This window comes from Ursus arctos, unplaced genomic scaffold, assembly GCF_023065955.2.
Source record: "Ursus arctos isolate Adak ecotype North America unplaced genomic scaffold, UrsArc2.0 scaffold_26, whole genome shotgun sequence".
NCBI classification, from domain to species: domain Eukaryota; kingdom Metazoa; phylum Chordata; class Mammalia; order Carnivora; family Ursidae; genus Ursus; species Ursus arctos.
The window spans coordinates 39,006,364-39,017,443 of NW_026622941.1; the positions used below are offsets into that span (position 1 = coordinate 39,006,364).

The 11,080-nt window shown below is 39.4% G+C and overlaps 1 protein-coding gene and 1 pseudogene across 1 annotated transcript; one reads left to right on the forward strand and one right to left on the reverse strand.

Annotated features, from left to right (window-relative positions):
* Positions 1-409: 409 nt before the first annotated feature.
* Positions 410-1,851, forward strand: LOC113257477 (glutamate dehydrogenase 1, mitochondrial-like; annotated as a pseudogene).
* A 7,295-nt stretch (positions 1,852-9,146) lies between these two features.
* On the reverse strand, positions 9,147-9,363 carry LOC113257376 (60S ribosomal protein L39-like). Its single transcript, XM_044385373.2, has one exon. It carries the CDS (start codon positions 9,323-9,325, stop codon positions 9,170-9,172), a length of 156 nt encoding a protein of 51 aa, XP_044241308.1. The 5' UTR covers positions 9,326-9,363; the 3' UTR covers positions 9,147-9,169.
* Positions 9,364-11,080: the final 1,717 nt, after the last annotated feature.

Below are 11,080 nucleotides of genomic sequence, written 5' to 3' on the forward strand. Positions count from 1 at the left end.
TCCCAACAAATGTGACGGAAGCCTTAAGGCAATGGGCTGCTATTCTGGAAATGATGAAAGAAAATAAATGCAGACAAGAGTTCTACACCTCAAAATGTACCTCAGAATGAAAGAGAATGTAGCTCAAAAACGGAGAGAGAACTCCACTGCCGCCTCGCTCCTTGCGCCCTGCGAGTTGGGCGGAGGGGAGGTCAGTGCGCAGGCGCGCAGGGGATGCCGGTCCCGCCTCGCGGTCGCAGGCGGTGTTGCGCCACGCGGTCGACTGTTCCCAGTCAGGTGGCGGGTGGCGTGAGGGGAGAAGACTGCGGGAAAGGCGTGAAGTTTAAAAGGCAGCCCTCCCCCGGGCCTCCAAGGGCGGGCGCCGCTTGGACGAAATGTCACTGCCTCTGGAACCTGGCTACGGGACAGCATGGCGGCGGCGGGCTGGGAGAAAAGCACCTTCTTCTTCGAGGTAGTGGAAAGGTTCTTCAGCCACGAGGCCAGCATCCTGGAGGACAAGCTGGTGGCACACGTCCAGAACGGGGAGAGTGAGGAGCAGAAGCGGAACTGGGTGCGTGGCATCCTGCGACTGGTCAAGCCCTGCAACCACTTGCTGAGCCTGAGCTTCCCCATCCCGCACGACAACAGTGCCAGGGAGCTCATCCGGGGCTCTGGGGCCCAGCACAGGCAGCACTGCACGTTCGCGTGACAGCAAAGATGTGAACGTGAAGTAAGTAAAAGTTTTGGCTTCTCTTGTGACATCTACATGTGCTGTGGTTGATGTGCCATTTGCGGGGGTGGGGGGGGCTAATGCTGGTGTTAATACCAAGAACTACACCAGTAATGAATTGGAAAAGATCACGAGGGGGTTCACCGTAGAACTCACAAAAAAAGGTTTTATTGGTCCCAGCGTTGATGTGCCTTCCGCAGACATGGGCGCATGCGAGCGAGAGATGTTCTAGATTGCTGACACCTATGCCAGCACCATAGGGCGTGTAAATTAATGCACATGCCTGCCATCCTGGTAAATCCATCAGTCTGGGTGGCATTCGCCCACATCTCTCTTCAACTGGCTGTAGTGTTTTGCATGGGATTGAAAATTTCCTTAACGAAGCGTCTTTCATGAACATTTTAGGAATGACACCAGGGTTTGGAGGTAAAATATTTGTTTTTTAGGGATTTGGCAATTTTGTAGTCTATATTTACATTGTAATTTTGCTAAATGTGTTGGTGTTGCTGAATCTAATGGGAGCATATGGAATTCAGATTCAGGATCAATCCTGAATTTCTCCAAGGCAAAGCCCTAGGAAAGAAGCATCCTGCAGGCAAACTGGCATACTCATCCCTATTGCCAATGAGAGCAGGTGACCAAATCTAGTGCACCCAGAATCAAAGCCAAGATTATTGCTGAAACTGCCGATGAACAGACAATTAGAGAAGCTGATAAGATTTTTCTGAGGAGGAACATTATGGTTATTCCTAATCTATACTTGAATGCTGAAGGAGTGACAGTAACTTACTTTGAGTGGCTAAAGAATATAAATCATGTCAGCTATGGCTGTTTGACCTTCAAGTATGAAAGAGATTCTAACCACCACTTTCTCATGTCTGTTCAAGATAGTTTAGAAAGAAAATTTAGAAAACACCATTGAACTTTTCCCATTGTATCCACAGCAGTGTTCCAAAACAGAATATCCAACAAAGACATTATGCTTTCTGGTTTAGCTTACCCTGTGGAATTTTCTGCCAGGCAAATCATGTACACAGCCACGAAGTATAACCTAGGATTGGACCTGAGAATAGCTGCCTATGTAAGCACCACTGAGAAAGTCCTTCAGAGTATACAGTGAAGCTGGTTTGACCTTCAAATAAATGGATCATAGCGGACCTCTTCACTATCCTCTTTACCTGTAACTTCCGCAAACTTATCACAAGTTAAATTTAACCACAGAAAGATTTTTCTCTTATGGACATCATTCTCAATGAGTCCATCCAAATCAGCCACTTAAGATGAAAGAAATTAAGGGTGGGAGATCACATACACGTTGGTGAGTGTGAAACTAAAAATTGCCTGTGCCACAGGGCCACTTAGGATATTTTGCCTTTAAATAAAAAGTCTTTTCTTCTAGCTTTGTGCTCCCTTGTTCCATAGCCTGTTCCCAACAAGTTAATTACCTTTTGTTTCAGCTGAGCCATCAGTCATTTCCATAATTTTGCTCTGGCCAAGTCTGAGATGGGACATGCTATAAATTTGATGCATTTAAGAAGTGGGTGTGTAGCATTTTCAGAAGCTACGTAGAATTGTCCTAAAATTAGTTATTATTATTTCGCATCAGCAAAATAACTCAATTTCACAGGTTGCAAACAAAAATAAAAGCTGTTTTTATATGCATTTTATTCTTTTAGAATGATAGAAATACATGTTCCTATAATAAAATTCCCTTTAATTATTTAACAAGCCTAACCTTGACTCAAGCAGTAAGTGCTTATAAACATAAATGAAAAAAATCTCATATTTTATGACATAAAATAGTATCATTTATAGCTCATTAGTTCTGTATTATTGTCCAGCAAAGATAAAAAGCCAGATGGATAATCGTTATCTTTGTAACTGCAGATGATGGAGGCTATTTTTATTGTGGCTATCTGAATTTGCTAAATATAATTATGACATGTAGTCCAAATAATGCAGTAACTTCCTTAGCATGTTAATTTTTCATTTCTTTAAAGATATATTATGCTGACTAATTGAACAATAATTCAAGTAGAGTAACCCAGGAAAAAATTGTCTGGTCTTGCTGTCTGGAGTCTGGCTGACAGCTTAAGCATTGCCAGTGTCTCCAGCCCTGCCTGATTCCATGTCCCTTGTCTTTTAGAGGCCTCAAATTCACACAAACTTAATTAGCAAAGTGAGGCTTAAAACATTGGATTGAATGTTTTGTTTGAGATTTTTTGGCCAGGACCTTTGAACAGTGGTATACCAATGAAATACTAGACATCAGGTTTGTAATGAATGAGCCTTTTTTTAAAAACAATAATACTCTTTCAGAAATTGCTAAGTACTTTGTAACTTCGTGACTTAAACTGGTAATAAAAACAGTTATTGAAAGTCTGCCTTTTCAGAAAAAAATTGAAAGGGAAATATTTTCAGACAAACAGCACCTAAGGACATTTAGCACCAGTATACTTTCACAAGAGAAATACTGAAAGGATTTCCTTACGTAGAGGGAATATGTTCCTAAATGGAAACATTGAACTAGAGGGATGAATTAAGAGCAACTGAAAGTTTGAACACATAAGTTTATTTTTTCTTTTTTTTATTTGTATCTTTTTTTAATTAAGTTCAATTAGCCAACATATAGTACATCATTAGTTTTTGATGTAGTGTTCAACGATTCATTAGTTGCATATAACACCCAGTGTTCATCACATGCCCTCCTTAATACCCATCATGTAAGTTTAAGTGAATATTTATATGTATAGTAACAGTAATGTCTTGAGGATTATACCTACACATACATATGGATATACATGTATATACACACACACATGTATATAATCAAAATACATGACAATAACTACACAAAAAGTTAGAGGGGGTAAAAAGTGTTAAAACTATGCTAAGATCCTTACATCGCTCAGTAAGTGGTAAAAGTACTAATTTATAGGATGCATGTGGTAATATCCAGAGTAATAGCTAAAATAAGAGTAAAAGATTGCCTAATAAAAAGGAAAGAATGAAGGGGTTAAAAAAAAGTTAATCCAAAAGAAGGCAAGAAAGGAGAGAAAAAGGAACAGAGCAGGTGTGACAGTGGTGAGGTGGGAAGTTAAATCCAACTACATCAGTAGTTATGTTAAATGTAAGCAGACTAAATTCTTTGACCAAGAGTTTATCAACTAAATGCTCCTTAAAAGAATTATACCTTACATATCAGGTACAGAAAGGTTGACAATAAAAGGATGGGAAATGTTGCATCTTATAAATGATTTAAAAAAAAAAAGGAAGCTTATAAAGTGCCAATAGGAACCTTGTAAGCACCTCTCCTTTGTCCATTCCCATAGAGAGATGTTAGAGTCGAGGAGATAAACCATCATAAAATTACCGTAGGGTGGCACTTATAATCAATTCTAGTTTGGCTGCATAAGGCAAGTTCAATACTCAACCCAGAGGTGCCTTAGGAATAAATACAGTCTAATTCAAAAGAATAGAGGTAGTATTTTGAGAAGCTACTTTCCTTTAGCTCAAACATGCAAATGTAGTCCCAGGCCTGGGATACCAGAGCTGATAACAAGAACCACACCACAACAAAAACCTCCAATGTCCAGAAATCTCTTTAAAGTGGTTGTACACTGGGGCTCAGTCAATTAAGTGTCTGCCTTCAGCTCAGGTCATGATTTCTGAGTCCCGGGATTGAGCCCCAGACATGCTATCTGCTCAGCAGGGAGTCCGCTTCTTCCTCTGCCTCTGCCCCTCCTCTTGCTGCTGCTCTCTTGCTCACCCTCTCTCTCAAATAAATAAATAAAATCTTAAAAATAAAAGGAGGAGGTTCCACATTTACCACTCTTCATTTTCTTGTGAGGCACGCGTTCACCCAATGGAGCTAGGACCTAAGCCCTTCATGATCTTACCATGTCTTTAATAAAAATAATTAAATTTCCCATTCTAATTTTTCAATTAGGTCACTGCTCCATAGGTTTTAAGGGTTCTTTTGACCCATTTTTGTAATGTGTTTTGAAATGTGTTCCTTGATCCAATAAGATGTTGGTTATGGCTCCAAATTGACATAAAATGCCTATTTCCCAGACCTTGATGGTGTTTTAGCTGCTGTATAAGAGTAAGTATAAGTGTCGTTTCTGTAAAGTCCTTTTGAATCCCTCAGAGATATTAGCCATTACCCTGTGTCAATCACTTGTCAGCTTTGGGTCAGTCTTTGTTCTTGGCGATTTTCCCAAGGCCAGTTTCAGGTAGTTTTTCTCTTGTTAACATTCAGGAAATTACATTTGTAACTTCCACGTTAGTGACTGGTGGATGGCAGTGGAATATGTTTTCGGTAAATTCATTGTTGTATGACTTGGACACTACCGTGCCTGCTCATTTCATGTATCTAAGTGGCTACCTACAGGCAGTGGACCAAGGCATCATCTTGCCATGCTGATTCTCCTCTGAGACAGTAAGTGGGTTCTTTTGGCGAGCATCCATATGATCTACTTTAATTTTCTTTCTAAAATTCCACAGACCAGCACGCCTGGGTGGGGCAGTCAGTTAAGTGTCCGACTTGGTTTGGGTTCGGGTTGTGATCTCAGGGTCATGAGGTTGAGTCCCTGTTGGTCTCCATGCTCATTGGAGAGTCTGCTTGGGATTCTCTTTCTCCCTCTGCCCCTCCCCACCCCCACTCGCTCTTTCTCGCTCTCTCTAGAATAAATACATAAATCTTTCAAAATAATAATAAAATAAAATTCCACAGGCCTTCCACAGTTGTGTTCCTCACATACAGTAGTCTTTAATTGTTCATTCATTAAATATTTATCATCTATACCCTTGGGCCATTGGCTCTAGACTAAGAATTTGTGATACCCACACTTTTTTTATATAGCATTTTATAACAGTTAGGACTGTTCTAGAGCAAGATTTAGTTCTTTTTGTATTGCTCTATGCACTGCTTTCAGTACAGCCCATTGTGCAAAATTACTTGTGCCTTTTCTTTTTTTAAAATTTAATTCCAATATAGTTAACATACAGCGTTATATTAGTTTCAGGTGTGCAATATAGTGATTCAATAATTCTATACACTACTCAGTGCTCATCATGATAAGTGTACTCTAATTCCCCTTCACCTATTTCACCCATCCCCCCACCCACCTGCCCTCTGGTAACCATCAGTTTCTTTATAGTTAAGAGTCTGATTCTTGGAGTGCCTGGGTGGCTCAGTCATTAAGCATCCAACTCTTGATTTCAGCTCAGGTCATGATCTCAGGGTCCTGAGATCGAGCCCCACAACAGGCTCCTTACTTAGCAGGGAGTCTCCTAGAGATTCTGTCCCTCTCTCTCTGTCCCCCATCCCCCCATGCTTGCTCTCTCTCTCTCAAATAAATAAATAAATCTTTTAAAAGAAGAGTGATTCTTGGTTTGTTTCTCTCTCTTCTTTTTCCTTTGCTCATTTGTTTTGTTTCTTGAATTCCACGTATGAGTAAGATCATATGGTATTTGTCTATCTCTGACTGACTTACTTTACTTAGCTTTATATTCTCTAGCTCCATCCATGTTGTTGCAAATGGCAAGAATTCATTCTTTTTGTGGCTGAATAATCCATTTTATATATATATATATATATATATATATATATATATATATACATACATATATATATTCCATTATATATCCACTATATATATATATATATATATACATATGTGTATATATATATATATCACATCTTCTTTGTCCATTCATCTGTCATTGGACACTTGGGCTGCTTCCGCAGTTTGGCTATTGTAAATAATGCTGCAATAAACATAAGGGTGCATGTATTCATTTGAATTAGTGGTTTTGTATTTTGGGGGTAAATACCCAGTAGTATGATTACTGGATTGTAGGGCATGTCCACTCCCACCACTTATATTCATACATTCAGCATAGCACTGGAAGGTCTAACCACAGTGATCAGACAACAAAAAGAAATAAAAGGCATCCAAACTGGTAAAGAGGTAAAACTTTTGCTATTTGCAGATGACATGATACTATATATAGAAAACCCCAAAGACCCCACCAAAAAATAATAGAATTGATAAATGAATTCAGTAAAGTCACAGGATACAATATCAACATACAGAAATCTGTTGCATTCCTATACACTAATAATGTAGCAGCAGAAAGAGAAATTAACAAATTAAGAAAACAATTCCGTTTACAAGGTACTTTAGTACCTAGGAATAAACTTAACCAAAGAGGTAAAAGACCTGTACTCTGAAAACTGTAAAACACTAATGAAAGAAATTGAATACTACACAAAGAAATGGAAAGACATTCTGTGCTCATGGATTGGGGTCTAAATATCGTTAAAATGTCTGTGCCTTTGCCTTTCTCAAGTAGGGATTTACGGTCTGCTGGGCAAATAGCAGCAGACTTCCATATGAAGTGTCCTTTTTCAGTACAGGGGCTCCCACTGGTGGAGCAAAAAGCCTATTACACTTCAGAGAGTCATAAAATTCAGACCACTCACCAATAGGAGAAAGTGTTCTATCATTGATCCTAGAAGTGGAGAGACACTACCTGCTCATGAATATGCTGCACTTACTACATTTCAGCATATTCCGAAGTATAACATTTACGTTTTACCAAAGGACTTTGTTGTACAGCTCTTTCTTTATTTGAATGTCTTTTTGACATCACTCATATCAAAATACATATCTTGGTAATTGTTTGTCCTTCAGCCATATGGGCTGTTTCCACCAGAGCTTAACAGTGTACTAGTAATTGTGTCTCAAATGGTTTGTACTTAGTCATAGCATAGTTTTCTGAATCTGAATACCAGTAGTGCCTTTTGGTGTCAGAATTGGACTTTTGCTAATAACTCCAGGCTATCTGAGTTTTTGTAGTATACACATCTAAAATCATTGGTCCATTAGGATTATATTGTCCCAGAGGTGCAGCTTGTGCTCTTACCCTTTGCATATCCTCAAAGACTTCCTTTGTTCCAGTTCATTTGAATTGAGTGGGTTTTTTTTCCTAATCACTCCCTATTAGAGAGGACAGGATACCCAAATGCAGTATATGTGTCTACCAGAATCTGTTAACTCCGCAAGACCTTGTGCTCTTTTCTCATTAGTGGGACCCAGATGGGATAGTAATTTGTTCTTTACTTTTTGTGAAATGTCCCTAGAGGCCTCAACTTGGATATTCTGAGATATTTGACTGATTGGCCTTGGCCCTAAATCAGCCATATAAATGCCCTTGGCTTCCTCTTCCAAAGAGGAAATTATCATATTATCAATGTAATGAATCAACTGATTTTGAAAGTGGTCATATCTAAATCTCATCCTATCAGGTTGTGTCAGTATGCCAGAGCATTCAGGTACCCTTATAGGAGGACAGTAATTGCATAATGGAGTCCATCTCTCATGAAGATGAACTGTACTTGACCTCCTTTCCAGAATGAGATACAAAAGCTAAGTCACCTTTAGCAAACCAGTCACCTTCAACCTGCTTAATTCTTGAAATGTTTTCCTCATGTCTGGCATAGCAAAGCTATTGATGGAAGTACTTTTAAAATTCAGTAGTCAATGGTCACCTGTGCAATGTTTTTCATAAGTCATATATGAATATTATAGAGAAAATTAGAGGAGACTTTCACTCTTTATTCTGCTCTCTTAATAAGGGCTGAGGTTCACTATCCCCTAGTACTCAGATACTGCTTAGTAATTACTATAGAAGAGAGTGTATACAATGCTAATGGATCCCATTTAGCATGTAATTAGAACCAGGCAAAGGGTGAATTTAACCAACATTTGTTTACAAGCTGGTAATGGCAATGCTCTCTATTCATGCATCACCTGTCTTCTGTATATATATTTGGGACAATTTGATACCTCAGCTGGGTATCCCTCACTTTCTCAATTATCTACACTTTTACTCAATCTTGGTACCTTCTGCCACAGAATCAGCATACCACCCCCAAGTTTTACTTTTATTGTTTTTTTAAAGATTTTATTTATTTTTTTGAGAAAGAGAGGGCATGAGCAGGGGGAGGGGCAGAAGGACAAACAGATACCCCGCTCAGCGGAGAGCCCGATCCCAGGACCCTGAGATCATGACCTGTGCCTAAGGCACTGAACCACCCCACCCAGGTGCCCCCTAACCATACTTTACATACTTGATTATCAAGGGACAGTTCTATCACTGCAGAAAGTTCTATCTGACGTGCTATACATGATCTGACAGGAGAGGGGAATTCAGTACTTCACAAATGAGAAACACAACAGCAGTAGAGCTGAAAGGTCTCACATTTATTACTGAACCAATCTACTGGTGCAGAGGCCTAGGAACAGAGAAAAATCATCTCCCTGATAAAACGTGGCTCCTGGCCAGGTAGGAAGGATGTTTACAGAGTGATAGGAGAGAATACATGATCTTTACGCAGCTTAATTAAATATGAATGCCAGTTAGGTATTTCATCTCATGATGTGTGATGCCTTATAGACCCAGCTTGGTTCTTCTCCAGTGCCTCCTCTTGGAGTTGTACCTGATTTTATTACCAGTTTTCATCCAAATCCATTGGGGAATGGGATGGTTCTGCTTTTGTTTCTTGGCCAGGAATCGCTTGATTCTGAAAGTCTTGTGAGAGGACATGGCGAGAACCAGCCAGCCACACACAGCAGGATGGTGGCAAAAAAGAGAAAGCCAAAGTTTTACTTTTAGCCCCTTAATGTTGCTTTCATAATAAAGAGCTCTCCAACAAGATCTAACAATTATAAATATTTATGCCCTTAATTTGGGAGCAGTCAAATATGTAAATCAATTAATAACAAACTTAAAGACTCATTAAGAATAATACAGTAATAGTAGGGGACTTTAACACCCCACTTACAGTAATGGACAGGTCATCTAAGCAGGTCAACAAGGAAACAAGGGCTTTGAATGACACACTGGACCAGATGGATTTCACAGATGTATTCAGAGCATTTCATCCTAAAGCAGCAAAAAAACACATTCTCTTTGAGTGCATATGGAACATTCTCCAGAATAGATCACAAATCAGGGCTCAACAAGTACAAAAAGAGTGAGAAGATACCATGCATCTTTTCAGACCACCATGCTATAGGCACTTGATGTCAACCATAAAAAAAACTTTGTAAGGATCACAAATACATGGAAGTTAAAGAACGTCTTACTAAAGATTGAATGGGTCAACCAGGAAATTAAAGAATTAAAACAATTCATGGAAACAAATGAAAATGAAAACACAACTGTTTAAAACCTTTGAGATGCAGCAAAGGTAGTCCTAACAGGGAAGTATGTAGCAATACAAGCCTTTCTCAAGAAACTAGAAAAGTCTCAAATAAGCAAGCTAACCGTACACCTAAAGGAGCTGGAGAAAGAACAAATAAAGCCTAAACCAAACATGAGAAATAATAAAGATTAGAGCAGAAATCAATGAAATAGAAACCAAAAGAACAGTAGAACAGATCAGTGAAACTAGAAGCTGGTTCTTCCAGTCAAAAAAACTAAGAGGCAGCCCATGGAATGGGAGAAAATATTTGCAAATGATACTACAGATAAAAGGCTGGTATCCAAGAACTACAAAGAACTTCTCAAACTCAATACAGGAGAAACAAATAAACAAATTATAAAATGGACAGAAGATATGAACAGACACTTCTCCAATGAAGACATACAAATGGCTAACAGACACATGAAAAAATGTTCAAAATCATTAGCCAACAGGGAAATTCAAATCAAAACCACACTAAGATACCACCTTACGCCAGTTAGAATGGCAAAAATTGACAAGGCAAGAAACAACAATTGTTGGAGAGGATGTGGAGTAAGGGGATCCCTCCTACATTGTTGGTGGGAATGCACGTTGGTACAGCCCGTCTGGAAAACAGTGTGGAGGTCCCTTAAAAAGTTAAAAATTGAGCTACCCTGTGATCCAGCCATTGCACTACTGGGTATTTACCCCAGAGATACAGACGTAGTGAAGAGAAGGGCCATATGCACCCCAATGTTCACAGCAGCATTGTCCACAATAGCTAAATCGTGGAAGGAACCGAAATGCCCTTCAAAAGATGACTGGATTAAGAAGGTGTGGTCCATATATACAATGGACTATTACTCAGCTATCAGAAAGAACGAGTTCTCAACATTTGCTGCAACATGGACGGCACTGGAGGAGATAATGCTAAGTGAAATAAGTGAAGCCGAGAAAGACAATTATCATATGATTTCTCTCATCTATGGAACATAAGAACTAGGAAGATGGGTAGGGGAAGAAAGGGATAAAGAAAGGGGGGGTAATCAGAAGGGGGAATGAAGCATGAGAGACTATGGACTCTGAGAAACAAACTGAGGGCTTCAGAGGGGAGGGAGTGGGGGAATGGGATA